The sequence below is a fragment of the Pleurodeles waltl genome, chromosome 3_1 (assembly GCF_031143425.1).
Source record: "Pleurodeles waltl isolate 20211129_DDA chromosome 3_1, aPleWal1.hap1.20221129, whole genome shotgun sequence".
In the NCBI taxonomy this organism is placed as follows: domain Eukaryota; kingdom Metazoa; phylum Chordata; class Amphibia; order Caudata; family Salamandridae; genus Pleurodeles; species Pleurodeles waltl.
In genome coordinates this window covers 1334960819-1334986358 of record NC_090440.1, presented here as the reverse complement: position 1 = coordinate 1334986358, position 25540 = coordinate 1334960819, and the positions used below count along the sequence as shown (strand labels likewise).

The window sequence follows — 25540 nt, the reverse complement described above, 5'->3', positions numbered from 1 at the left end:
CTCAATGACCTACGTGCAATTACAGGCACCCACAAGGGATACCTACTTTTAGGGTCCTCGCAGACCACCACTTCGTTCCATGGGAGGCCGTCATCTTGGGGAAGTTAGCGGTCTAGTGCTGCATGCTTTAGCGTGCTGAGATGCAAGAGCTGCTGCACATTTGAACTCGGCTCCCATGTGAGCATTCAAGATTCAGACCCCGGGGAGGTGAGCATTAGGTACAGAGCGGGAGTGTCGCTTTGAGGAAGTAAGTGCCTTTTGAACATTGTTTACATTGTGCTACAGATACGGTAAGATGAATCGATTCCAAAACTTTGCCAGATCTTTAGGGTGTGACTACAAGCACACACCCCTCCCGGAGGAGCTATGATATGAGAATCCAAATACTACAGAGTAGGTTACACATGCACCACGTGTGCTGTTTGGTGTGTTTCATGTGTTTAAAAGCTTTAAATGTAGTATGTCTTGTACTGTTGATTGTGAGAGTACTTTAGTCTCTCAGTCCTGATATTCATGACTGCCGTTTCCCACGAGTGGGGTGCAGTTTGCAAATAGATGGCACCACATCCACAAACAACATATAGTGGCCCATTACAGATGGGGGCTATGATAACTATTCCTCTCTTGTATTTCCACAGGTATCAATGATGGACACCAAAAACGATAGGTATCATTTTATGACCCCACATTAATAAGGTGAATTGCACCATATCACAGAGCATGTATTATTTATGCTTTCATTAGAGGTAGTCAAACAAGGAGTGGCACCAGGGAGTCCACCTTGGCCCTGAAGAGGAGCCTAGCGGTAAGGTTCCAAAACATGTAGACTAGGATGTCAGGTACATTACATCCCCCACTTCCACAGCCCCTTTTTAATCATATCGCCTCCAAGAGATCTATTCAGTCATTGCAATTACTAGGAGACAGGTATTTGTAACTCACCCAAGACCCCACCACTCCTACTCCTTCTGTGATTCTCACTGACAAGACTACATCAGTGCTCCCACGTATCCCGTAGGTCGTAGCACTCTCCTCTCCTTTGCGGACAGGAAAAAACCCAATAATGAAGCATGCCACCAAGGGGTAACCCAGGTGGGTGAGAGTTTTTGTAACAGGAAAATCCCTTTTCCTGTCCATCCTGTGGTAGTTCTTTTAGCTGGGCCTCTTTTGTAATGTTATATAGGCTATAAGGAGGACAGACCCAGCCTCACAACCTTCTTCCCCCTCTTTGTTTTTGTCTACTCTTTGTATGCCAACTGTGAACTGAACCTGAATGTGAATAACAATGTCATCAAGCAATACCTATAGGGTGCTGACCTAAAGTTCCTCTATATGTTTTATCCTCTACATTAATACGTTGATGTATTAATAATAATAGGTCTGGAAAATCAGCTAAAGCTGTCTCTAGGTCAGACTTAAAAAATACATCCAACCAAAATAATAAATGTGTTTCCAGATATTTATTCCAGCTTTCTTCTGGAACCACTAGGCTGATGGACCCCTGCAAATTGGGACTTGTCTGTTTTTGCATGCCACCATTCCTACAAGTATACCATTTAATTCCCTATTGTTTGTCCCTATGAGTGCTTGAATTACCTTAAAATGTGTAATAAATTTAAAGTTGTTATGATGATGAAGCCCCAAAGTAAGTCTTGGCCCAGGCCCCAGAAATCCTTAAAAATGGACTTGCATTACCCGGGCCCGCTAGGCTTTTCTGTGTATACCACAAGAGGTATGCGATAATTGTGCTACGTTTAGTTTGCCAATTAACATTTTGCCATTTGCACTGCAGTGCCTAATTAAACAGTGCTGCAGTGTGAGGTGGTGAAATGCCCATGTGTAGGGTGGGGAGAGGAGTGGGGGCACAGGGGCGAGGCACCACCATTAAAAAAAAAAAAGACGGAAATTACCTTGGGGCAAATACCTGTGTCAAGAGTGTGTTAGCGTTCGCTCTGCAGTGAAATGCCTAGAAATCCCACAAGAGCAACGAGTAGACACACCAGGACAAGGGTATCAACTATAAACATGCAACATGCAACAGTGTCCTAAAAGGTGTCATTAAGCCAGCCATTAATCATTTGTACAATATAAAAAAGTCTTCATAGACCGGATTACTAACATAAATGGTCCTGTTTGGTAATAGTTTCCTCCCAACTTTTGTAATCAGGTCAGCTGTGTCTACTCGGGATTGCAAATGCAGGCTAACATGTTTGAATCCCTTTGGGGGGTGTCACGCCATTTCTAGATTGATGCTTCATTTCACTGTCTAACAAGGCTACATTCAGAGTGACCATGCCAGTATCAAGTTCTATCATCATCACAAAGCATCAAGGGGGCAGGCAGGTACCTCAGTGATTGGGTGGGGACGAAGTGGAGGGGTTTGGGCTTAGGTTTGGGAGGGGGATCCTTGGGTTTGGGTTTGAGAGAGGGGGCTTTGGTCGAGGCTTAGGGGAGGGTTGGGAATTCTTAGAAGGGGTTGACTTCTTGGCTGGGGAGGGGCATGAAAACTTGCAGGGGGGCAGGAGAGGTCTTGGAGGTGGAAGGGCTGGACTTGGGGAGGGACACTGATGGTTTAGGTGTATCACAAAGTGGGAGAGGAGTAGGGAAAAGGCAAAACTCAGATAGGAAATGCTTCTTACTCACACGGGGACTGCCATGTCAAAAGGGTTTGGGAGTGAAGGGAGAGCTAGTGCTTGTAAGAGGTGTCTTGGTAGATGTTTTGGGTGCATGTGGGAACAAGGTATGCTTGTGGGTGTCTGTTGGGTGGTTGAGTGTGGGCGTTTATGTGCCTTGGGAGGAGGGGTGGTGGAGATGCAGGGAGATCCTGTGTTGGATGGGTGACTGTCTGTTGGGGGTGGTGACTGCAGGCATGCTGGATGTGCTGCATGTAGGTGTGTCTCTAGTGGTGATGGCTGCGGATGGTGACTGGGGTGAATGTCTGAGGGTCTGCTATTGCGCTGACTGTGGGCAGGATAGGAGTTGTGGATGGATCGGTGAATGTGGGTGTGGCAGCTGCAGGTATGTCTGTAGTGTCTGAGGTGCTGGGAGTGGTGGGGTGTCAGTGCAGGAAGTGACTGTTGCTGTGTCTGTAGGTAGGTGTTGTTTTTGTGCATGCTGGTGGTGGTTCTTGTGGTGCTTGTGTTTGTCTAAGCTATCTTTGGATGTTGAGGTGGATGATGCATGCTGGTCTGCCTGTGTGCTTTGGCTGGGTTTGTGTTTGGGAAGAGGAAGGTGGAGGGGGGGACAAAAGACAAAGGGTGGAGGCCAGAGCCTGAAAGGATCTCTGTAGGCCTGCCAGAGCACCATGAATTTCCTTCAGGAACACATTATTCTGCTGGACTTGAGTTGCCACTCCCTGGATGGCTTTCACAATGGTAGACTGACCCACAGAGATCGACCTCAGGAGGTCAATACACTCCTCACTGAGGGTGGCAGGGCTGACTGGGGCAGGGGCAGAGGTGCCTGCGGCAAAGGAGACACCCACCCTCTTGGGCGAGCAGGCACAGACAACTGGGTGGGGAGTGACAGGGAGGGTGGCGGAAGAAAAGGGGGTGGCAGACAAAGATGGTGCTGGGGTGGTCCCAGAAGGGTCCGTCACCGCCAGGGAGTGTCCACTGGACGAGGATTCCGAAGATAATGATATTCTGGTTTCTCCTGTGGCACTCTCTCCTCACCCTCTGGGCCAGTGGGTCCTTCGCTGTTGGTGGTCTCAGCACCCAAGGTCGGGTGGCCGGCACCTTCCCCACTCACCTGTGCCCCGTCTCCTTCGCATGCTGGTGCTGATGCACACAAATAGAGACAGAAGGAGGGAAAGAGAGAGTCATCATATTCTTCACATACACACATAACAACATGCCCAACTGTTGGTAGACATCTCCTGGCCATAGATTCCCATATGGAATACCACAATTCTACTTCATGTCACAACATGTCACTGCTACCCACCCCTTCATGTCAGATCTCTCAACCCTATCATGATCCATGTGAGGTACCACAACTGAACCCTTCCATCTATTCACCTGTAAACCTATATCAGCATGCACCTCATGCCCTTGCTAAAGCTGAACAACTGTCCTCATCTAGGTCATATATCCGCTATCACCATAAGGAACAGCAGTGGACAGATAACACCATATCATGCATGTTCATATTCAACTCCCGACATGTCCATGTCTATAAGGAATGTACCATACTGGTGAAGACAACTTTATTGACTAACTACACAGCTCCTGCCATTGCTATCACATGCCTAGCTGAACCTTTTGTACATATCTTACACTATGGATACAATCCATGATGAAGATACAATGTGTTGCAGTCCCTGTCAGATGTCATCTGAATCTTACAATACATGTCTGGAGACCAGCAATTTCACTACATGTATCAAATGCTAGAGGCCTAGTTGCAGTCTCCATACACAGATACTCCACATCACACCATACATGCATGTACTGCAAGAGTGGCCTACCTAGCACACATGATACACCCACTGACAATCACAGAGAGCACTGTAACCACAAGTAAACATAGGACAGCCAACTAATACCTTTTAGGCTCACTCATATTCCACCTGACATGCATATACAGAGCCACCAAATGTCAACTTGAGTTATCCCACATTACTCATACCAGTCCCGACATGTGAATACTACTATCATAGGTCAACACAACACACATATCCCACTGAGAACACATGTACACATGATGCACACACATGGATCCACGGCTGCCATTGCACTTACAATATATGCCACAACTACAACACCTGTATGACAAATAGTACTACAGCCAAACAATGACAGCTCGTAGTCAAAAGTGACCCCATAGTATTTCCTGTCCACCTCAACTAGGGAAAGGGCAACAAGGATTGTTCCACTCCACAAGATATGACCCCAAGTAACCATTGTGACATGATGTAGGCAGATATTATCATATGATGCGCTAGTATTGGTAGGGCATTGCAAATATTGTATGGACATTGCACTTTGTCTATGGGTAGGACTGCCTAATCACTTACCGCCACTGAAACAAAGCCGTTGGGACACTAGTGATTAGATCACATTTCAGTGGCCTGGTAATGCATGGATAGGCCACATATAAATGATAAAACACCCATATTGGATGTCCTTCAGTTACATCCTTCACATACCCCATATTATGCACATGAAAAAACAATGGGCCAGCACCACTAACCCATATGTAGTGCTCACATCTGCACATACCTGTTGACTGAGATGCCAGACTCAAAAGGAGTCAATACCTGTACCTGAACAAAACCTAACTAGGTCCTGTCCCACACATGTCTGGCACACTGTAGCAAGGTGGGCTGACACCATAGAGCTACATACCCCTATATTGACATATACAGACCAGCATATACCAGACTGGTGGGATGAAACAGCAGCCCACAGACATGTATACACCTGGGTGGGGTAACTCATGTGGCACTGGCCAGTGTACATTTCCACATGCAGGCATAGATGTACCTTGACACACCTGACCGACAACATACACATGCGCTAGCCTGGGGCCAGATCTCCATCTCTTTGTCAGGAAAATAGAGTTCAATATATTCCCAGTTGTCTATATACCCCTATTACAGTGTCTTATCTGCTAAGGTGTGACAGAAAGCACCAACCTATCAGAGCAAATTACATGGGTTCTGTCAGTACTTACCCCCTTGTCGCTGCTGTGCTGCCCTCAAACGCCCACCCACTTCTGGGTAGGCCATAGTCAAAATGCGGGCCATTAGGAGGGTCAAGGTCTGATGGGGACCTCTCCATCATTGGGAGGACATCCCCAACTGGGCCTCCGCGGCCTTCCAGGCCCAGCATCTCAGGTCCTTCCACTTCTTTCTGCAATGGGTGCTCCGCTGGATATGGACCCTCAGGATCTGCACTTGCTTGGCGATGACATGCAAGATCCCCTTCTTCTGATGGACGTTCACCTGCATGGGTGACACAGACAAAAAGAGAAAGTCATGCACACTGGCACGATAACAATAGGATTTTTCCGTGCACAACAGACACAACAATTTGCCACTGACTTCCATCCTCTCAGCACACACGCCTACACATCATGCCATATGCATGCATTGTCACCTACACTAATGCACATGCACTATGCATTGGCACACACACCATCTATCACACATGACAATGGCATAGTACTCATCAGCTCCTCTAGTGCCCAATACATCTGCTCATGTAGGGGTAAGATCTCCTCCCCCAGCCTCTCTAGTTCTTCCGGTGTTAAGGCAGGGGCCCTTTCACCTGCAGGACATGGCATGATGGCTCCCAGAGCCAGTACACAGCAGCACACGTTGTGGAGGTCTTGCTGGCAACAGCAGAAAATGGAGGTCACGATCGTCACGTACAGGATGCTCACCACCAGCAGTCATCGCCATTGGCCCAAGTCCACCAAAGGCAGCAATGTTATCCAATGGCAAGTTGCGTGGCGGTTGTGACCACCTACCACTATTACGACTTCCGCCAGCGGACACAGGTCACTTTCACCTGTCCATTACAATAGGTCAGGCGCTTGCCATTTTGGGGACATTTTTTCAATGGATGTGTTTACTTATCTGCGTCGTACACCTATTCCACCCCAAGAGCAGTATTCATGTATGTAGTGCTATCATGTATGTGCAACATTATGGTCATATATTCACTTAATGACGTGATTAGGAAGTATATATGGTGCTAACTATGTATAGCAACTCTGAGGTACATAGGCCATGGTTAGATATAGGTAGTTTACAATACTTATTTGGAAATAGTACAAGTCAGCTAAGTGTTACACACTTGTACACTAACATTACTCTCATTCTACATTTCCATTTGCATGTAAGTCAATGTGCAACAATGAGGCAGGTCTCGATGAATATCCATGGGCTGTACTGTATATGTCAGAAGTGCTATGCATTCTCTACATATGTTAGGTGTCAGGTAATATGCAATGTGTAATAGATGTGTGCATACAGCATAACTCATAGTATACTCCCTTCTCTCAACATAGTAATGCTGCCATGAGGAAGAGTGAGATACCCACCAGTGTACCATCCATAGTAGACCTGGAAACAATGGAGGAAATATATGGCTGTTCCAATGTATTAGTAGGTACATGTTGTGTGCCTTTAGACACTGTACTAATTGACAGAAGGTAAGTGGTATATACACATATGTATGTTAGGATTTGTGAAATAATTATTTTTCGACTTACTCATCAAAAGTATATAATTGCCAGTTTTTGTCATATATTGTATATTTACGCAGCAGGATTGAAGAGTAGCTATACTTACATGTTTGTGAAATAATTATTTTTCGACTTACTCATCAAAAGTATATATTTATCAGTTTTTGTCATATATTGTATATTTACGCAGCAGGATTGAAGAGTAGCTATACTTACATGTTTATTGTTAATTTCCCTGGATTAGCTACTACATTAAAACAGGGACCCTCATTGTTGTTGATAATTCATCTGTGGTGGTGTCATGTGCTCCAATGCCTATGTGTGAGTTGTAGATGCAGACTGATAATTAGTAAAGTGTACAGTACCATATTTCAGCTATTTCGTGTATAGTTACATCAGATCCTGACATACACTTCTGTTAATGGTCCAATCAGTATTGAGGTATGTTTTTTGGTTCCTGCTATCCTCTTTTCCTTCCACTCACTGATGTAGCCATGTGCTGTTTGCCTCTTCAACCTATGCTTGAGGTATTCATTGTCATTAGATACTGGTAATTGCTAACAGACATGAGAGTAGAACCAGCCGGTAGCTGATAATATGCATGTAGGTACAGTGTGTTGTACCTAGTTAGTACTTCCTTCATATAAGTGGGGCTGTGTCGGCTTCATCCCTTCCTAGTACCAGTGGGGGGTGGGGGGATGTGCAATGGTGTATTATGTGACAGTTGTATTACATGGCCCATTTGTACTGTTAGCATCATGCCCTGTGGCTTCACAATGGGTGGGGTACCTAGTGATGACTTTATGGCCTAGCTCTGTTTGCATACTATCGTTGCTGTCGAAGTTGCAGGTCACTATATACTGACAAAGGAGAGTGACAACCCTAGAGTTATGGGGCCTATTTTAGTGTATTGTTTCAGTACTGTGTTTCTCTGTGATGTTATTTGTGTGTTCTATGGGATAAGTGCATATGTAGATATGGTATGGTAATGTGAAGATCCTGTACATGGTGATGTATAGTTCCTATGAGGGTGACCCTTATTATTAGGTAGTCTACCATGGCCATGACTTTTATTACCTCTAAGTGCCCTTAGTATGCCACCATGCCTTTCACCCTGATGGTACTCTCTGTCATGCTCCATTTGCAGATTGGAATACTGACTATACACTTGTGTTACTCTGGATTTCACACTCACTTACATCTGGCCTGTGATATGTCTGTAATACTGTGTTTCCTGCTGAGGGTGCATCCCTCTGATGTCCATTACACTGGCTGTTCGATGCAGGGGAACATGCCCAAACCACAGTTGGCAAGCATAACAACTGTTGATGTTGTATTAAAATCACATGTACAGTATCTGTGTTCAATGGTGATTTATTGTGCATATCATAATAGTGAAAGTCAAAATGAAGGTGCATAGATTAACAAAAAGGTAAATCCCCAATACATGTCGGTGCAACCACCGCTGGCATGTTGGAGTGCGCCCCCTGCCCTAGTGTGTGAGGACATTTTGGAGGGCCTCCCCTAAGGACTAAGTCGTCCTCTGCGGGATTTCAATGAGAAGGTGAGTGCTTTAGGGAGCCCTGAGACTGTATAGGCCAGGAAGAGGGGCAGTTGGGTGTTTAGGTGTAGGTCAATGTCACCAAGGATCATTTCCCAGTACTTGGTAAGTCTAGGGCAGTCCCACAACAAGTGGAGCAAGATCCCTAGTGAGCCATAGACTCGCCAGCAGTTGGCACTGTGTGTGAGATTCCCCCTATTTGAGCGCAATGGTGTGAGGTACCAGTATGTAGCAATCTTAGTGGCAGTTTCAACAATAGCTGTGTTGAGGGCTGCATGCCGTTCTCCTTAGTAGACCTCATCAAACTCCTGTTTTAATTGTCGCCCAAGCTCTAGCTCCCATCTCTTTTGACTCGCTGTTTTAATCAGTCAGGTAGCCTGTCATAAAATGCTGTATAATTCTGTTAATGAGCCCCTATTTGAGGTTTTTTTAACAGCTATCGTTCGAAGGGCATAAGGGGGCACTGTGCTCCAGGAGGAACCATCGGATGTGTAAACCTGTGCCAAACTTGGAGACCTTGTAACCTCTCCATTCCAATTAGCGCATAATTGGTGCAAAGTAAATTGAAGGGAAGGGGACCCTCTTCATCAAACATATGGCCTATGGAGCAACATCCTCAGTTGATATGCCGTCTGGTTGAGACCCAGGGTAAAGTCTGGGTTACCTGTAATCAGCATTAATGGGGAGGGAAATGAGGACAGGCCCCACAAGCTCCTATCTTATCCCAGACCTCCATCATAACTTTGGTGATGGGAGAAGTGTAAAGACTTCTTGGCCTGGCTGCCTGGCACAGGAAGGGGACTCTCCATAAGGGCTGTCCGGCAACCGCTCGTTCCATAAACAGACAATGTTTCTCTGATTCTTCGCTGATCCATTCTACCATATAGCAGAGCTGTGTTGCCTGAAAGTACTGGAGGAGATTTGTGATGCCCAGGCCTATCTCCTCAAGGGGTCGGTAACACTGTTCCCTCTGCATGCAGGAGCATCCCTCAATGCAAACAATATGCTCCATTTCTCGTTGGAGTCCACTGGGGTTCCACTGGTAGGGTCTGAAATAAGAAGAGGATTTTAGGGAGCACAGTAATTTTAAGAGCAGCCACACTGGTTGCCTTTGATTTGCTTATGCAGAGACCAGTAGTAAGGCATGGACGTGGTCGTCCATCGGATAGGGTATTGACGGGCACACCCACCTAATTTAGATTGGCGGGCATACAGGTGAGTTTCCACTGCCCTGAAAATACTTGCTACAACAAACTTGACGAAAAATAGGATAGAGTCTCTTCAAAATTCGAAAAACTGTATTTTGTTAACATGTAGAAGATTTGACACAGGGCACATGAGAAGTGCTTATTAAAAGTGTTGTTTCTGTACATCTGAAAGTCTGAACCCACATATTTTAAAGTACTTTCACACGCAATAATAATAAAAAAAGAGTTTTGGTTAAATAAATCATTTGCCTGATAACACTATTTAAACAGGAAAGCTACAATGTGTCCAGGTTTTGTGGTATCACCTTGTACAAATCACCCAATAAATAGGTATTTATTTAAATTTCCTTCTGCTAAGGCTTTGTTTTTACCTCTGTGCACTTTTCAAAATAAAGCGCAAACTCGACCTGAAGGCTGTTTGAGCGCTTTACATGGGCACCATCATGGAATGTTGAGCCGACACTGAGATTCAAAACTGGTTCTCCAGTTCCACAGTCAGCAGCTCTGACCATTACGACCACATCCTGTGTAGTGAAAGGCAGGCAGAAGCCACATGAACATTCAGCTCATTATGGGCTCAAGGTTCCAGCAGGACCTCGAGCTGAGCCAGAGCCAGGCTTCAGGCTCCAGCTGGCTCAAGCTTTCAGTGACTCATCCACCTCAACTGGTGTGAAAATTTTTGCCAAGGCTGATTTTAGCTTCTAGTCTCTCCCTGGCCGCACATTCCAGACCTGTTGCGGGGGTCGGGTTTCTCTTGTAGCACTGAGGCCCATATTTATACTTTTTTAGCACCGCATTTGCGTCATTTTTTGACGCAAAAGCGATGCAAACTTACAAAATACAATTGTATTTTGTAAGTTTGCGCCGCTTTTGCGTCAAAAAGTGGCGCTAAATGCGGCGCTAAAAAAGTATAAATATGGGCCTGAGTCTCAGCTCTCAGAGCCTGGTGGCTGTATCATAAGCTGGCATGGAGAAGAATAGACCCGATCCCACCTTGCTGAACTCATCTGCAACTGCGGTGGTTAAGTCAATAACTTTAACCTCAAGGATGCTTTTGGCATGGGGAGCTGGGCCAAGTTCCGGAGCCACAATTTTCGGAAGAGAGCACAAAACTGTCTGCTTTAAGGTCATGCAAACAGTAGCTTCCCTCTCACTTGGCTCCAATGATTCAGGATACAGTACATTTTTAATTGTTTAACATGCTGTATGAACAGATTTCAACACTCCATCAGCCCTCCCCTATTACCTCCCATTTCCCTCTCATCCATTACAGCCACTAACCCCAGCAGGATGGAGCTAAGCTGAATAAATCAGGCCAGGCATGGGCAGTGTGGGCAGCTGCCCAAGGCCCTGCTCCTGCTCCTGCTCACAACTAAAGGTATCCGCACTTTCTTAAAAAAGACTACAGTGTTAGGAGGCCCAGGGAGCGGCAATGGTGCAGTGCTGCATGGCCCAAGGGAGGAGACCCCTGCCTCTAGGCCTCACAGCCGTGGTCTGAATGGGCTTCAGAAAAGTAATTGTTGCATCTGCATGGTAACGGCAATTAGAGGGGTGCTTGAAGTAACCTCAGATGTTTAACTGAGCCCTGCTCAGCGTGAATTTAAAGCAGGATGCCCAGCACAGCTCACAACAAAAGAAAGAATCATGTCTTATCACTTAAGATGAAGACAAAGTAAACAGGTGTCATCAAAATTCAAAAAGCACATTTCTTTAACACACAGAAGCGTTTTAGTTTACTACCTGGTAATATATCACTACATTGAGATGTGGTTAGTAAAAGTGAAGGTTTTTAAACATAACTGAGAAACCTTACTGCTCCTGCCCTGATGATAATGGCATTAGTGAATTAAGAGCAGGGCCACAGGAATTTTGTGGCGGGACAGGACCAAATTAAGTGATAATGTTTACTAACTTATTTGGAGAGAAAAGGCAAATTACATGGCATAATCGGCACATTTTGTGACAGTGTTACCTAATTATTTTGTCATTCACCCAAATACAGCAATAAGCAACACAAGTGTTGCTGCATTTTTAGTGATGTTTGAGCTAGAAACAATATTATTTTTTGGTTAAAAGTTGCAGATTATGCAGCGGATGGCTTGTGTGGTAAATCTGGCAAATCCATGAAAATGCAGAAAACGCAGCGACTGCAAAATCAAAAACTTCCAGTGGCATTTCAAGGTTCAGGTGTACTCTGTATGTGGGCTACATTCGTATTTAACATGCAGATAAATTACAGTCCATAACATCAAATACAAGTGGTGTTGTACAGCACACACTCTGACTGCACATATTTGAATGTGCTCTGGTGTATGATAATGAAGAAAATGGATGCTGGTGAAATAAAACATTTGCCTTGGATCACACAAAGTGGTCAAGCAGGGAAACCGGGATTGATCTTAGATTTTCCAGTTTCTCGCTGTGCAATTCAGCCACTACATGGGTACCTATCTCTTTATGGATTTAAAGCGTAATGCTTTATCTTTAATTATTGGGTGCACAGACTCGGGCCACATTGTACTTTTGGCAGGTTTACTTAGCATGAATGTTGGCCATGGACATAAGAGAGCTTCACAACAGACACAGCCTACTGTAATTTTTTGTCCAGCGCATAGATTTGCCTGTATTCACAGGATGCTGAGCCAAGACCGGGATTGAAGCCTGGCTCTCCTTGATGCACAGTGGGCAGCTGTAGTCACTAGGCCACATTGCCTCCTGTGAAAGCTCGGCTCATTTTGGGCTTGAGATTCCAACAGGACCTTGAGCTGAGCGGAGCCAAGGGCCTGGCTCAAGTTTTCGTGGCTTGCCGACCTATAATAGCATGCAAAACAGAATTAAGTTAGGAGGTGCAGAATCCATGCAAAATGTAAAAAAACATTTGGAGGTACGAGCCTGAAAGGGGAGAGGTGGACGTAAAGGAAGAGAACAGCTGCAATAAGGTAAGAGGCTGGGGAAGAAGAGTGGTGCAGAGCAACATATGGAGGGAAGATGTGGATGTAAGAGGGGCAGAACTAGCAAGAAGAGGCTGGGGAAAAGGAGATTGTGATGTAAAAGAGGCAGAATGAGCAAAAAAGTTGAAATAAGATGAGAGATTTGGTGGAAAGGGGAGAGCAAAAGAGTTGAGTATTGAGGGGAAAGATGGATGTAAGGGGTAGTGTGCGCAGAGTATTTCTAATTGTGCTTGCAAAGCCAGGCGGCTCATTACCATGTGCAGAATGAAAATGGGTCGCCCTGAGAAAGCACAAGATGATGTGCACCTTTTCCCATGTGAAATAATCCCAAATCTCAGGGAGTGACAGTGAAGCCGGGGGAAATGGCTGCTTTTCAGGAGCGCAGTTAGAACTGGCGTCCCCTGGGAGCTGAAGGCAAGAAGGGGCAGTGTACAGGAGTTAAGGCTGCAGGGGAGGAGGGGAGCTGATAAGCGATGGGGCATTCCATAGAGAACATTTATGCACATGGAGTGATCTGCCGAACATCGAGCCTATGCGAGTAGGCAGCCAGTAGATTTAGGGAGAGAGAGCTTGTATTGGCATTTGGAAGACCAAAAGGGTTTGGGTTAAGTACCCGGGGAGTGACTGAATTGACTTGTAGATAATGGAAATGGACTTTCATTCACTTATCTCTTTAACCAAGATTCCATGGATTTACCAGAAGGCAGGCACAATTTGGTTATTACTTCTTAAGCTAAATATGAGTTCAGCTGCATGGTGCTGGTCCCTTTGCAATTTGGCTAGTGGCTTTTCAGATATTAATGTTGTGCCTCCATTTTTTAAAACTGTGTCTGTAGTGTTATTTTGCAAGTCAAGCACCGTCATCTCCCTCACCTTACCTATTCCTCACAGCTACGTTTCCTTTCCATATAGCAGTAAACTGTACAGATTCTATGGGCCGCTGCCCATCATTTCTTTCCGCCCAGGGCGCCATCCCAGCAAGCCACAGATCTAATTAGCAATACAGGTCGCTCAACCCTGCCTCCTCTTTCATGTAACAATTAAGTAGCTATTACTTCTCATTCTCCATTATTTTTCTCCCTTCGCAAAATTAAACCTTTCGAACATTACACAATGAACAATTTGTTTCAGTGAAGCGTAGACTGCAAAGGTATGATTTCTTTGAATTTTAGAGGGGGGGTCATGTTTTCTTTTTAATCTGAAAGGCAGCTGTCTTTGGGTTTTATCAGCAATGTTTAATAATAAGAGGTTGGCTATTCAATGCTTGTCACTTTATCGTCCCTTTATTATTAAATGGCAGGCCAATGGAAGAATGGCATGTATTGCAAGCATTTCATGCACAAGCTTATTTATATTTGGTATTTGTTTGAGAACACTACTGACCTCTTCCAATCATTCTGAAACTGTAAGGCTAATTATTTTCTCTTAGGTAAGTGTTTAGGTAATGTCAATAGCACTGACTGTAAAGTTAGGTTGAAATGAGTCGATTTTCAAGTTTCCCAAAACAGGGGAGCTGTGACATCTCATGTGACATCAAAGGAAGTGATGTCACATGAAATGATAAATTTTTGAACTGCTCTGCTACTGTTTTCCTTTGAACCTTTCACAATTTAACCTCCTTTGATAGCTCAGCAGAAGCACTGCACAAGCAGTAGCACTGATCCTACAAACGAAGCAGCCCTCTTAGCTTTTCAAAGCTGCCGGAGGTAGTTCTGTGGTTGGGGCCCTAACCCATCGCTAGAGTGAGCTGAAGAGGGCAACTTTTCTGCAAGGTAAGGGCTCTTTCCGAGGCATCTCAGGCTCAGTGGGTGCTGGGTTTTAGGGTGGTTCTGCACTTTGCAACATATCTCATCATTAACGATACCAAGTATCAAAAATGCACTCGTCCAGGAACTATGGGCCGATATATAATATGGCAGACAGAGTTTAGGCAGTCAGGGCAATGGAGTAATTTACTCCATTCCTTTCACTACAGTGGTTCCTGACGATTTGTTTTGCAGTTGGCTGTGTGGATCTGTCAAGTATGATGGATATGTATGCCAACCAGTTCCTGCTGTTATTTTCCAAAAGAAAATAACAAAGCAGGATTCCTTTTTGAAGAAAAAAAAGACAATGGCCCCTCACCATGGGAGTCCTCTCCCATGGCAAGGAGAGCATTTTGCAATTTTCACTTACCCTTACAGCCAGATGTTTCCTGGCAATAGCAGGCAGTGAAAACTGAACTCAAACTCCACTCATCTAAATAAAGTGAGCAGAATTAGAGTTCAACCTCCGATGGTCCTTAATATGTCGGGTATAAGAGGAGTTTAATAACGGAGGAGATGGGGAATTCCATCCGCAATTAAATCTAGTGGGTGAACCACAATCTTGGCGGTATGGATACTCTGTTGCTGATGCAACGGGATATCTATACTGCGAAGATATGACTCAGGTCCTATGTTTTCCACTTCCCATTCACTGCAAAGAGTGTGAGCTCCTGCCCATCCTTAAGACTTCAGCACACTTGTCCTGCAGCTGATATTTATTTCAAAACCTACATTACAGCAAAAATAATAACTGCAGTTTAGAAGCTCAGGAAATCAAACAGCACAGGGACTGTGTGAAGTACTAATGGAGGCGTATCTAATATGTATTTAACTATATGGACATAACTGCTTAATTTTACATGTGTAAATATATCACTCAAATGGGCACATGAAAAGGCACTGAAGTGTCATACACAATCACAAAGTAGAAATGGAAACGTTACACCTGTGCAAGCTCAAAACTTGGCAGCAATGTAAAAAAGTGTTATTACTTCCAACATTTTAGGCTTATGATTTGATGATTTCCTCTCCCTGAATGTGTGTCTGTCCAACAGACAGATTGCCTGGGTTAATATTCAACTGCTGGCTCTGCATCAGAGTGCATGGGCCGTTCGTGTACCAAGGTCCAGGGTGCAATATTCCTCCCATGCCAATGCACATTGCTATTAAAGGAAGAAATCCGTTCTGAGGTGAGTCAGCAAGCTTCAAGCTGGACCAGATCTGAGACAGGGGCTTGGTGGTTCACTGAAGGACCACCCACGATGCAGATGATCTCTTCACAGTCACCGTAAAGTATTACATATTGATCTGTGGGTGGGAGTGTTTTTGTGGCTGGGCAAACCCTGCCCCCAGACCACGCAAAGCAATTTACTGTTTTTGTGTTGGGTTACTCTGTTAAGTATAGTTTCTGGGCGAAGCGGATTTGAGGGTGGGCATGCCCCGTCCAGGTCAGGCACAGAAAAGTGTTTTTGCATTGTGGTGAACAGAGATGGATGAACAGCCACATTTATAGAGAAGGCCAAGCCACAGGCAGGTAAGGGGTCTGGCTCAGCCTTCAGTGCCAAAGCACAATTCGAGACAAATGTAATGTACACAATTATGAAAAGTGCTTTGAAATCAAAGAAAGATTATTTCTTCAATCTTTTACATTTTTCATCTTAATACACCGTTAAATCAATGCACTCCATTAAAATATTGAAAATATTTGTTTCTAAACATACATTTGGAAATCTTCAAGAAAACAGCATGGCCATCAGTCAGCTAAGAAAGATATTAATTTTTCATGCACAATATATTTAAGACCACTATTGTTGTTATTCATGAAGCAACTTTATTGTCTAGTAAACCATACAGGAGTGATGCGTTTGAATAGCACATGTCCTCAACTTAATTACTTTGTGGTACTTTCAAATTGTTTGCTGAAGAAATACAAGCATTTACAAAGCCATCGGTTCTTACCTCTATAAAGCACTCCCAAACTACTGGCTTTAGTAATGTTTATTTTTAAAGCATTGTTTAAAAACAGTAAAAGAAAAAAATTAAAAGATTGGTGGAAATGCAAATACATATCATAAGTACATTAAATTCAATATTTTCAATCTTTGTATATGGCATGTATCAGACCCTTTTTATTGGGGACAGGACGGGTCCATTGGGCCATAGCTGTGAGGACCGCGGTCGTTTTCCTTCGCAGTCGTTGGTCAGGATCAGACTGGGACAGAAAATAGGTCTTGGAATCTAAATAAAAGTGGCCCCCACTAACGATTCAGATAATTAAATAAGTGGCGCACATTTGCAAAGCATGGCTGTTTTGAACTTCTAAAGGAATGCTGCTTAAGTGGTTTGAAAGGTAAGAGAGACTGCATGCATATGTGCTTGTTGCAAGCAATGTTTGTGGAAATATCATGGAAATCAACAGTACAAAACTGCAATCGGACCATTAAATAGACCAACAAACCGTCAAAAAAACTGGCCCTCACACTGGCCTGTCAAACCAGCCCCTTGGGCTTTGTCAGCTTACCCAATAGGCCAGTCCAGTTCTGCCTTGGGTCTGTCCTACTATGGCTGTAGAAACTGGGACAAGTACAACACTTTCAGTACTTGACAGTCAGGCCCTCATTATGAGTTATGTTATTTTACATGGAGAGCTAACTCCAGGCAAAATAAAGATATTTGCAACTACAAGTGTTTCGGGCCGAGAATTACTAGGTCTGAAATTCCCAGATGCGTTAATTCCTGGCTTGGAGACACTAGGCCTCTCAAAGAGGTTGCAGTGGCTGTGCAAGTAGTATTGCACAGCCCAAAGAGCTGTCTGCAGCAGTCTGGCAGGACCAGTTAATGCTCGGGGTCCTACAGACAACTGTCATCGCTGTGTCCTCATGTTTGTTATAGGCACTCAGGCAAGGGCCACGGATTAGCATCAGTCCCTTCTTCAACAGTGTAGAGTGCTGTCGCACACATATGTGAGTGCCATGGCTGCAGCAGCAGGTCCAATGAGGACACTTGCTTGGAAACACATTGACAGAGCTGCAGAACCCTTGCTTTGGCTATGGTGATGGGCTCTATCTCTGGAGTAGGCCAGTCATGCATTTCACAAGTCTGGTGTACCAACCCTCAGCACCACGGACAGCTGCTTATGCTCACACAAGTAGTCAGCTCCTCCTGCAGGGACAGCTTTCTCCTTCTCTCTTCGTCAAAGCAGAACACCCCAGGCATTCTAGGACAGAGAAACAGTTCTTCCACAAGAACAAATTCCATGTGATGTCCCCTCACCTTTGGAAAGCTGGCAGTTAGTTAGACAGCAACTCTTATTGCACAGTAGTCATCTGGGTGCTCTGTGGAGTACCCTCTCCTTGGTCAAAGAGAACCTGGAACTGGAACAACAAATAGGTCAACAGCTCTCATTTGTATGCAGGGATGACAGACATTTTCTGCATGTTCAGAACCAGTTTGGATCAGTTTTGCTTACATGTGCCCCGCTCAGGCTTTCCTCCTGACTCAGCCTTTGTTTAGAGTGATGCTCCTCACAGCAAGGTTACTCTAGGTGGGAGCACCCACAACAGAGGCACACAGAGGTGTGAGTACTTTGAACCTGACTATCAACAAGCAAAGCTGACAATGTTAACCAAGAGACAAAAGGCTGACTAGGGCTGGCTCCCTCTTAGAAGACCCTTCACACACTGACAACAGGAACTGTAGTCCCAACCTCCAAAACTACCATCCACGAATTTGCAGTTTCAGGCAGACTAATCAACAGTACTCTGCATGCAAAGGATCTCATCAAATTTACAAGAGGAAGCCTGTCTCCTCTTTTTCCACTTAGTGTCTGGGTTACCTCCCTTCAGTCCCAGGAACGTCAGCAAAACACCTTCAGTGCCTGGGAAAGTAACCTCACCTCCATTTTGTGCACATGTACATGCTCAGGGCTTCCAAAATGAAATCTCCAGGTCTGTTCAACTTGGACAATCATTTGTTGTGTAAATGTTGATCAATGCAAATATCCATGCACACAGGGACTTGGCGCTGCAGTCAGAGTTCATCTGTAGATGAAAAACTTTACACCAGTGGGCCAGTAGGCCTCCACTCTCATGACACACATAAAAAGGTCTGGTAACACTTTAGTTTCTAAAAACAAAGTATGCTGCCATTATTAGGCTACACACATGACGCAGTGACAGGGACAATCGTTCTCTGCCACTATGGTGGGTACACCTAGTGGGCCCCTCCAAGTCCAGAGCAGGTACAGGACAGGTCCAGGACCTCACGTTTGTCAAAGGGCAGGCTTTGGCCTTTGCACAGATGCTAGGGCAGCATGAGGCTGAGACCACTATCCAGAAATTAGTATACCAGATACTTGGAGTTGGGCAGGCAGGGTAGGGGCATGACTGTATACCAAGCAGAGGACATTACCATTCCAACAGCATGGCTTACTTTTCAAATACTTTTCATTCAAGAAACATGGAATTTAAAAAGAATATGGAAGTTCCAAAATTTAAAGAAAAACACTTGCAAAGTGTGTGGGGATGCCAGGGAAAGGAGCATGTTGTTAAGGGACTTCCTGTCCCAGCGTGCAGCTCTAGATCGCCCTAGGAGAAAGATGGCCAACTGCAGCTCTGTAACCCGTGCCACGTGCTTTTAAGCATCTTCCACCTCCCGCAGCGCGGGACACCAGAGTAAGGAGCGTGTCGTTTAGGGATTCTCAGTCCCAGCCTGCATGTGTACATTGCCCTATGAGGAGAGGCCACTGCAGCTCTGTAATTCGTGCTGCGCGCTTTTAAGCGCCTTCCACCTCCCACGGTGCACCAGTAAGGAGCATGTTGTTGAGGGACTCTCTGTCCCAGCCTGCAGCTGTGCATTGCCCTAGGAGGAGGAGGGGCCACCGCAGCTCTGTAACCTGTGCTATGTGCATTTAAGCGCCTTCCACCTCCCGCGCCGCTTGACGCCAGAGTAAGAGAAGTGTAGAAGGGTAATTGTTGAACAAATTCCACAAATATGTTCTCCAAGGAAGCTTCCTTATTAACTCGATAAGCGTCAACCCACAACAAGGAAGCACCGGGTCAGTTCCGTGGACTACAAGCAAATGACCCTTGCAGTTCCAAGAACTCACCCAGTGTTCCAAGAACCCACAATGACATCATGCATGCACAAGTCAATAAATGTTCTTAAACAATCTACTAGTAATATTAATGGTAATAAATACTACAACACCCCCTCTCATATGCAATAAAAAGAATGTGTAAAGACAGGGAGGGAAATAATAGGATAAAGAAAAAGGAAAAAGAAAACAAAATTGATACTAGGTAAACAATATGCAAATATTAATATAATTTATAATCCTGAAACCTAGCAGGCATTCTGACCGGTCCAGAATTCTCAGATGTCCAACTTTGATGTCTGACACCTTTCCTAGTGGTGCCTGTACAGGAAGATTCAATAGAACCTTTGGGACATTCCTGAGATATTGTGGTAGAAGGTTCAACATGTGTAGCAGGGAGACAAACATCAGTGGACAGCATAGAGTCATTCTCACAATTATTACAACATGTTTTTGAATATATTTCAGCTTGTGCATTGGATATTGGTATCACACTATCCCTGTTCCACCATCCATTACCTTACAATAATACAGAAGCTTTGCTTGTTGTAATCGCTTTGACCGGTAAAGTAAATTTGGATTCTTCCTTAAAAAACTATTAGGTTTCTTGATCAGAACCCAATAATTTACCTGTATTTGAACATTATGTGCTTTGTGTTTTGAATCATAATATTCTTTTTGTTTAATTTGATTCAACAATACCTTCTCTCTAAATGTGCAACTACCAGGAGTTCCCTGGTATTTTTGGACATTTGATTGAGTGGTCTTTTCCAACCACCCTGCTATGAGCTTTGATCTGGCCTCTCTACCACGCAAACTTTGGAAAGGCATTACCTTAGGGATGGAATGAGATGTTGTGAGGTATGCCCATATTTTATTTTTCAAAACATTATTTACATCATCATTTGAAGAAAGTGCTGTTTGAATACCCTCTTTCAGTATAAGTTTTGCCTCTAAACTAGTCCATTTGAAGGTGGGCTATATAGTGCTACCTTTAAGTGGGTAATATCATAATTGGTCATAAAATTTGTCACTTCTTTAGAAATGAAATGTATTCCATTGTCGGTAACAATGAATTGTGAGCTTCCTTAATGTTTTCTCAAGAAAGTCAGTGGGTGACTTAGTACAAGGTCATTCAACTAAATCATAATATATCAATTTTGAAAAATAATCAACCATAACAATTAAAAAATTCTGTTCTCATGGTAAAAAATTGAAGGGGCCCAAAAAATCCATTGCAACTTTAACCCAGGGCCCTGCAGGAAGAGGCACTGGGAATATTGGTTTGTCAGTAGCTTTCCAATGCTTATCAGAAACAATACACTGTGGACATTTTTCAATTAAAGTTGAGACAGTTTTGTCTAGGCCTGGCCACCAAAAATATTGGGTAATTTTTTTATATGTAGCTGAAATGCCTAGGTGCCCATCATGTGCTATCTCTGCAATGCGTTCACATAAAACAGTAGGTGATGCAAATAAATTATTGCATATGCAGATTTGATTTTTGCATGATAATTCAGAAGAAACATGCAAAACATCTCAGTTCTCCTGACACGATTTACTAGATGGCCATCCAACTCTGAGATAGTGAAAGACTCTTTTTAAAATAGCATCTTGTTGTGTGGCAGACATCCATTCATTTTCAGATATGGCACCGTTGCACACAGCAATCACATCAATTACAGCTACAACGCACTCTTCATCACCGTCTTTCATTTCATCACACTCAGATAAAGGCAAACATGACAAGCAATCTGCACTATAGTGTTTGCCCCCTAGCACATATTTGATGTTGAAACTGTATTCTTGAAGTTTGGCAAGTAACCAAATCAATCATGCAGGGGCTTTGCCAAGACCATTGCCACTCAAAAGATATACTAGTGGCTCGTGAACAGTATGTAAATCAAATGGTGTTCCCCAAATATATGCCTTGAATTTGTCTACTGCCCACACACAGGCTAGGGTTCCTCTTTCTATTGTGCAGTAGTTTGCTTCAGCTTCAGTAAGAGTTCTGGAAGCAAAGGCTACAGTGTTTTTTTCTTTGCACTCACTGTTTATAAACTGCACCTAGGACCATTAAACTAGCATCTACCATAATAAAAAGCTACCATCTGGTTCATATGGCTGTAGTGCAGGGGCAGATATAACTAATCTCTTAATGTCTTTGAAGACTCGGTCAATTTTCTTAGACCAATCCAATTTAGCTCCTTTCTTGATAAGGGAAAGCAATGGTGGCACCAACAGGGCATAACCAGGAATAGGTCTATTATAATACTCGCAAAGACCCAGAAAAGACTTAAACAAGTCTTTCTCTTTTATTGTGATCTGTGATTGCTTTAACATTACAGGCCTTTGGTTTTATCCCAGATCCAGATATCGTATGTTCCAAGTATTTTACCTGTTTTACATTGAAGTTACATTTATCCATCTTCACTGTTAACCAACTTATCTAAGATTTTGAAAAATCTTTCTGGAATGATTAATTGCTCCTCTTGAGTCTTAGTAAAGACCAGGATATCCTCCTGGAAAGCTTGTACTTGGGTTTCATTGCAAAACAGATTGTCCATTAGTTTTTGGAAGACACTTGTGGCTGAGGGAAGGCTGAAGGGTAGCCTCAGATATTTATATACACCAAAAGTTGTTACAAATGTTTTCAAGGACTGAGACTCTGGACTAAGGGGAATTTGGTGGTAGGCTGAGTGTAGATCAATGGTTGTGAAATATTGAGCATCTACAATATTTGTCACAATCTCTTGGATGCGTGGCAAGGGATGACAGTTCATGACTATGTTTTGATTGAGTGACTTAAGATCCACACACAGCCTCAAATCGTCAGATCTTTTTTTAGTAAGGAGAATTGGGGACACCCACTTAGATGAATCCATAGCAGCAATCACCCCCTCAGATGTGAGTTTTTGCAGCAGTTTCTTCAATTCTCCTATCACATTCAAGGGTACAGGTCTCACCTTATGTACAACTGGGGTGGCAAGATCTTTTCGTTTTATGCCACGTTCATAACCTTTCACAGTACCTGTACTATTGGTGAATACACCAGGAAACTTCTATAACATTAACTGTTTCACAACACTGTTAGTATTTACATTTACAATGAATATTTCTCCAAGCACATTTGGTACATCATGACCGGGATGTAAGTAAATCCACACCTTGCCAAATCCCTCCATCCTACAATGTTGCATCCTTTGACAGCAACATATATATTTGTATTGGTCTCCCTGCCAAGGCACTTAAGAGAAGATGTGAAATATCCTAACAGGTCTAAATCTTGCTCTGCAAATGCCTTGGGATTGATCTCGGCAGGAATCAATTCAATATCTTTTGGCCATATTTCATAAAATGTGCTATCCACTAAAATACTGACTGCCGCACTTGAGTCTGCCATCACAGTTATATTTTTACCATCAATTGTTGTGTTACAAAATGGTCCCTTAATAGTCTTACTTTCAGCAACATTAAACCATTGTTTCTTTTCTGTATCTATCGTCAGCAATACATTAGAAAAGTTATTCATACTCTCTTGCAATTCCCCAGAAATCATAGGTAACATTAACACTGTTGATTTTCAGTCTGTTTGAAGGTCCTGCAGACCCTTTACATACAGTCTGAAAATGACCAATCTTATGACATCGATTGTATCTTTTCCCTTGTGCTGGACATGATCCCATGTGATTTTTAGATCAACATTTATAGCAACTGCTGTTGCTTTTTCTGGATCTGTTACTTTTACTAGAAGCATAGATAAAAGCCTCTTCTGAGACATAATTGACTGGTGATAGACCTCCTTGGCTAGAACTATGATCAAGCCCATGGTCTGACGATGAAGGATTCCTGCATGTCAAGAGTCTTTTTTGTATTTTTTGAGTAGCAATTAAAACACAAACTGGTTACTTATGTAGATATCAACATTGTTCTCTAATTTGCATTTGGATGCTAAGACTCTGAAGGTTGCAAAGTACTCCTCAACCGTTTTGTCATTAGATTATTTGCATTTTAATTATGTCTCTCACGAAGAACTCTTAGTTCTTCTGAGTACTGTTTGCACATACATTCTTTTGCTTCCCGGTAGACATTCCAAGGTGTATTTTCTGCAGTAGGTGCCGACACAACAGGGAGGTTGTCAAAAGCTCCCTGACCAGAGATACATAAGGGATTAAATAGTAATGCCATTTTTCTGAGAGTTGAAAAATGAACTGCATCAATGTCAGTGATAAAGTTCTCAAATATGCGCAACCACTCTTTCCATTTAATACCTTGTTTACCAAGACTTTTGTAAGAAAGCTGGTAGCTGAACTACTCCTTTTAATGTACTCATGTTATTCTCACCTGTATGCTCGACAAGGATGTAATCAAAACAGCAGGTAATTCGTGGAAGAACAAAATCTCCTCAGGCGATATGAGTCTGAAGAAATTAACTGTCAAAGTAATCATACAACTATACGTTCAGAAAGAACAGCAGAAAGCATATGTATTAAAACACAAACATTTCTGATCCAAAATGGCTGCCACATGGTGATAACACACGTTCAGTTCAGGAAAAGGTCAACAGTCAACAAAGAATCCTGGGAACTTCTGATGCGTCACAGAGGCAACAGGGCAGGCGCGCTCTTCTGGAAATTGGAGACCCACTGCTCGCCTATGCATGGCTCACAGCTTTAAAAGTAAACAGCTCCAGTGTGACCGCTGAGCAGCTGCTATGAGGTGGGAGGGAAGGGTGCACAAAACTGCAGCAGATACAGCCCAGTCAAAACAAAGCAGCATCAAAGACTTCACGATTCACCATCAGGAGTCACCTGGCAGGAGGAAAGGATCCGGAGGGTGTCTCAAAGTGAGTCAGTACTTCCAACAGCTTGTCAGTGGGTTTGCCTTCGGGTGCCTAACGACACCTCACCCCACTCCTGGTACTAGATGAAGTTTAGAAGGACACTAGCTGAACAAATTCCACAAATGCGTTCTCCAGGGGAGCTTCTTTATTAACTTGGTAAGCAGGGAACCCACAACAAGGAAATGCATCCGGTCAGTTCCGAGGATTGCAAGCAATTAGGAACACACAATGACATCATCATGCAAGGAAATGGTGATCGCATGCAATTCAATAAATGCATTTAAACAATCTAGCAGTAACATAAATGGTAGTAAATATTGCAGTTCGCAGCCTGCTGCTATACATCACCCTGGGAGGAGGAGAGGCCACTGCAGCTCTGAAGCGCCTTCTGCAGAGCATACCCGGGTGAAGACCGGGCCAAGAGCTGGCCCATCTGCACCTGTCCTTGGCCAGGTGAGGATGGGCTGGGCCACTTCTCTTGGCTTTGTGCTCGAAGCAAGTACCTTTGTGTGGCAGCAGTGGAAAACAATGGGAAAGCAAAAGGGTGAGGAGCCTAACACAACGGATAAGAGGCCAAGGAAACAGAACTTCATTCTGATGTTCCTCAACAACCCAGTAGGGCTCCGGTCAGAGAAAATTATTCAGGTGGAAGACCAATTTGCCACCTTTGCCTTGAATGCCTTGGTTCCGGGTGAAAATGCAAGTGCCCCTTTGACGATGTATTCTATTCCGTTACAAATGCAGGGTAGGATGGCATTACGACCTCAGTGGACTCTTGTGTTGAGGGGCCTAGTGCTATGGACTTGCCCCATTCTGCAGAGATGAGAGGCAATCATAAAGGCTCCACAAAGTCTAAGGCCCTTATTTATACTTTTTTAGCACC

The 25540-nt window shown here is 43.8% G+C and overlaps 1 protein-coding gene across 1 annotated transcript in view; it reads left to right on the top strand.

Moving 5' to 3' along the window:
- The first annotated feature begins 7065 nt into the window (after positions 1-7065).
- LOC138285132 (palmitoyl-protein thioesterase ABHD10, mitochondrial-like) overlaps positions 7066-25540 on the top strand; it is a 148405-nt gene continuing 129930 nt past the window's right edge. Inside the window, exon 1 of the mRNA XM_069224704.1 lies at positions 7066-7161. Coding sequence (XP_069080805.1) covers positions 7082-7161 — 80 coding nt within the window. The 5' untranslated portion in view covers positions 7066-7081. The remainder of the gene's footprint in view (positions 7162-25540) is intronic.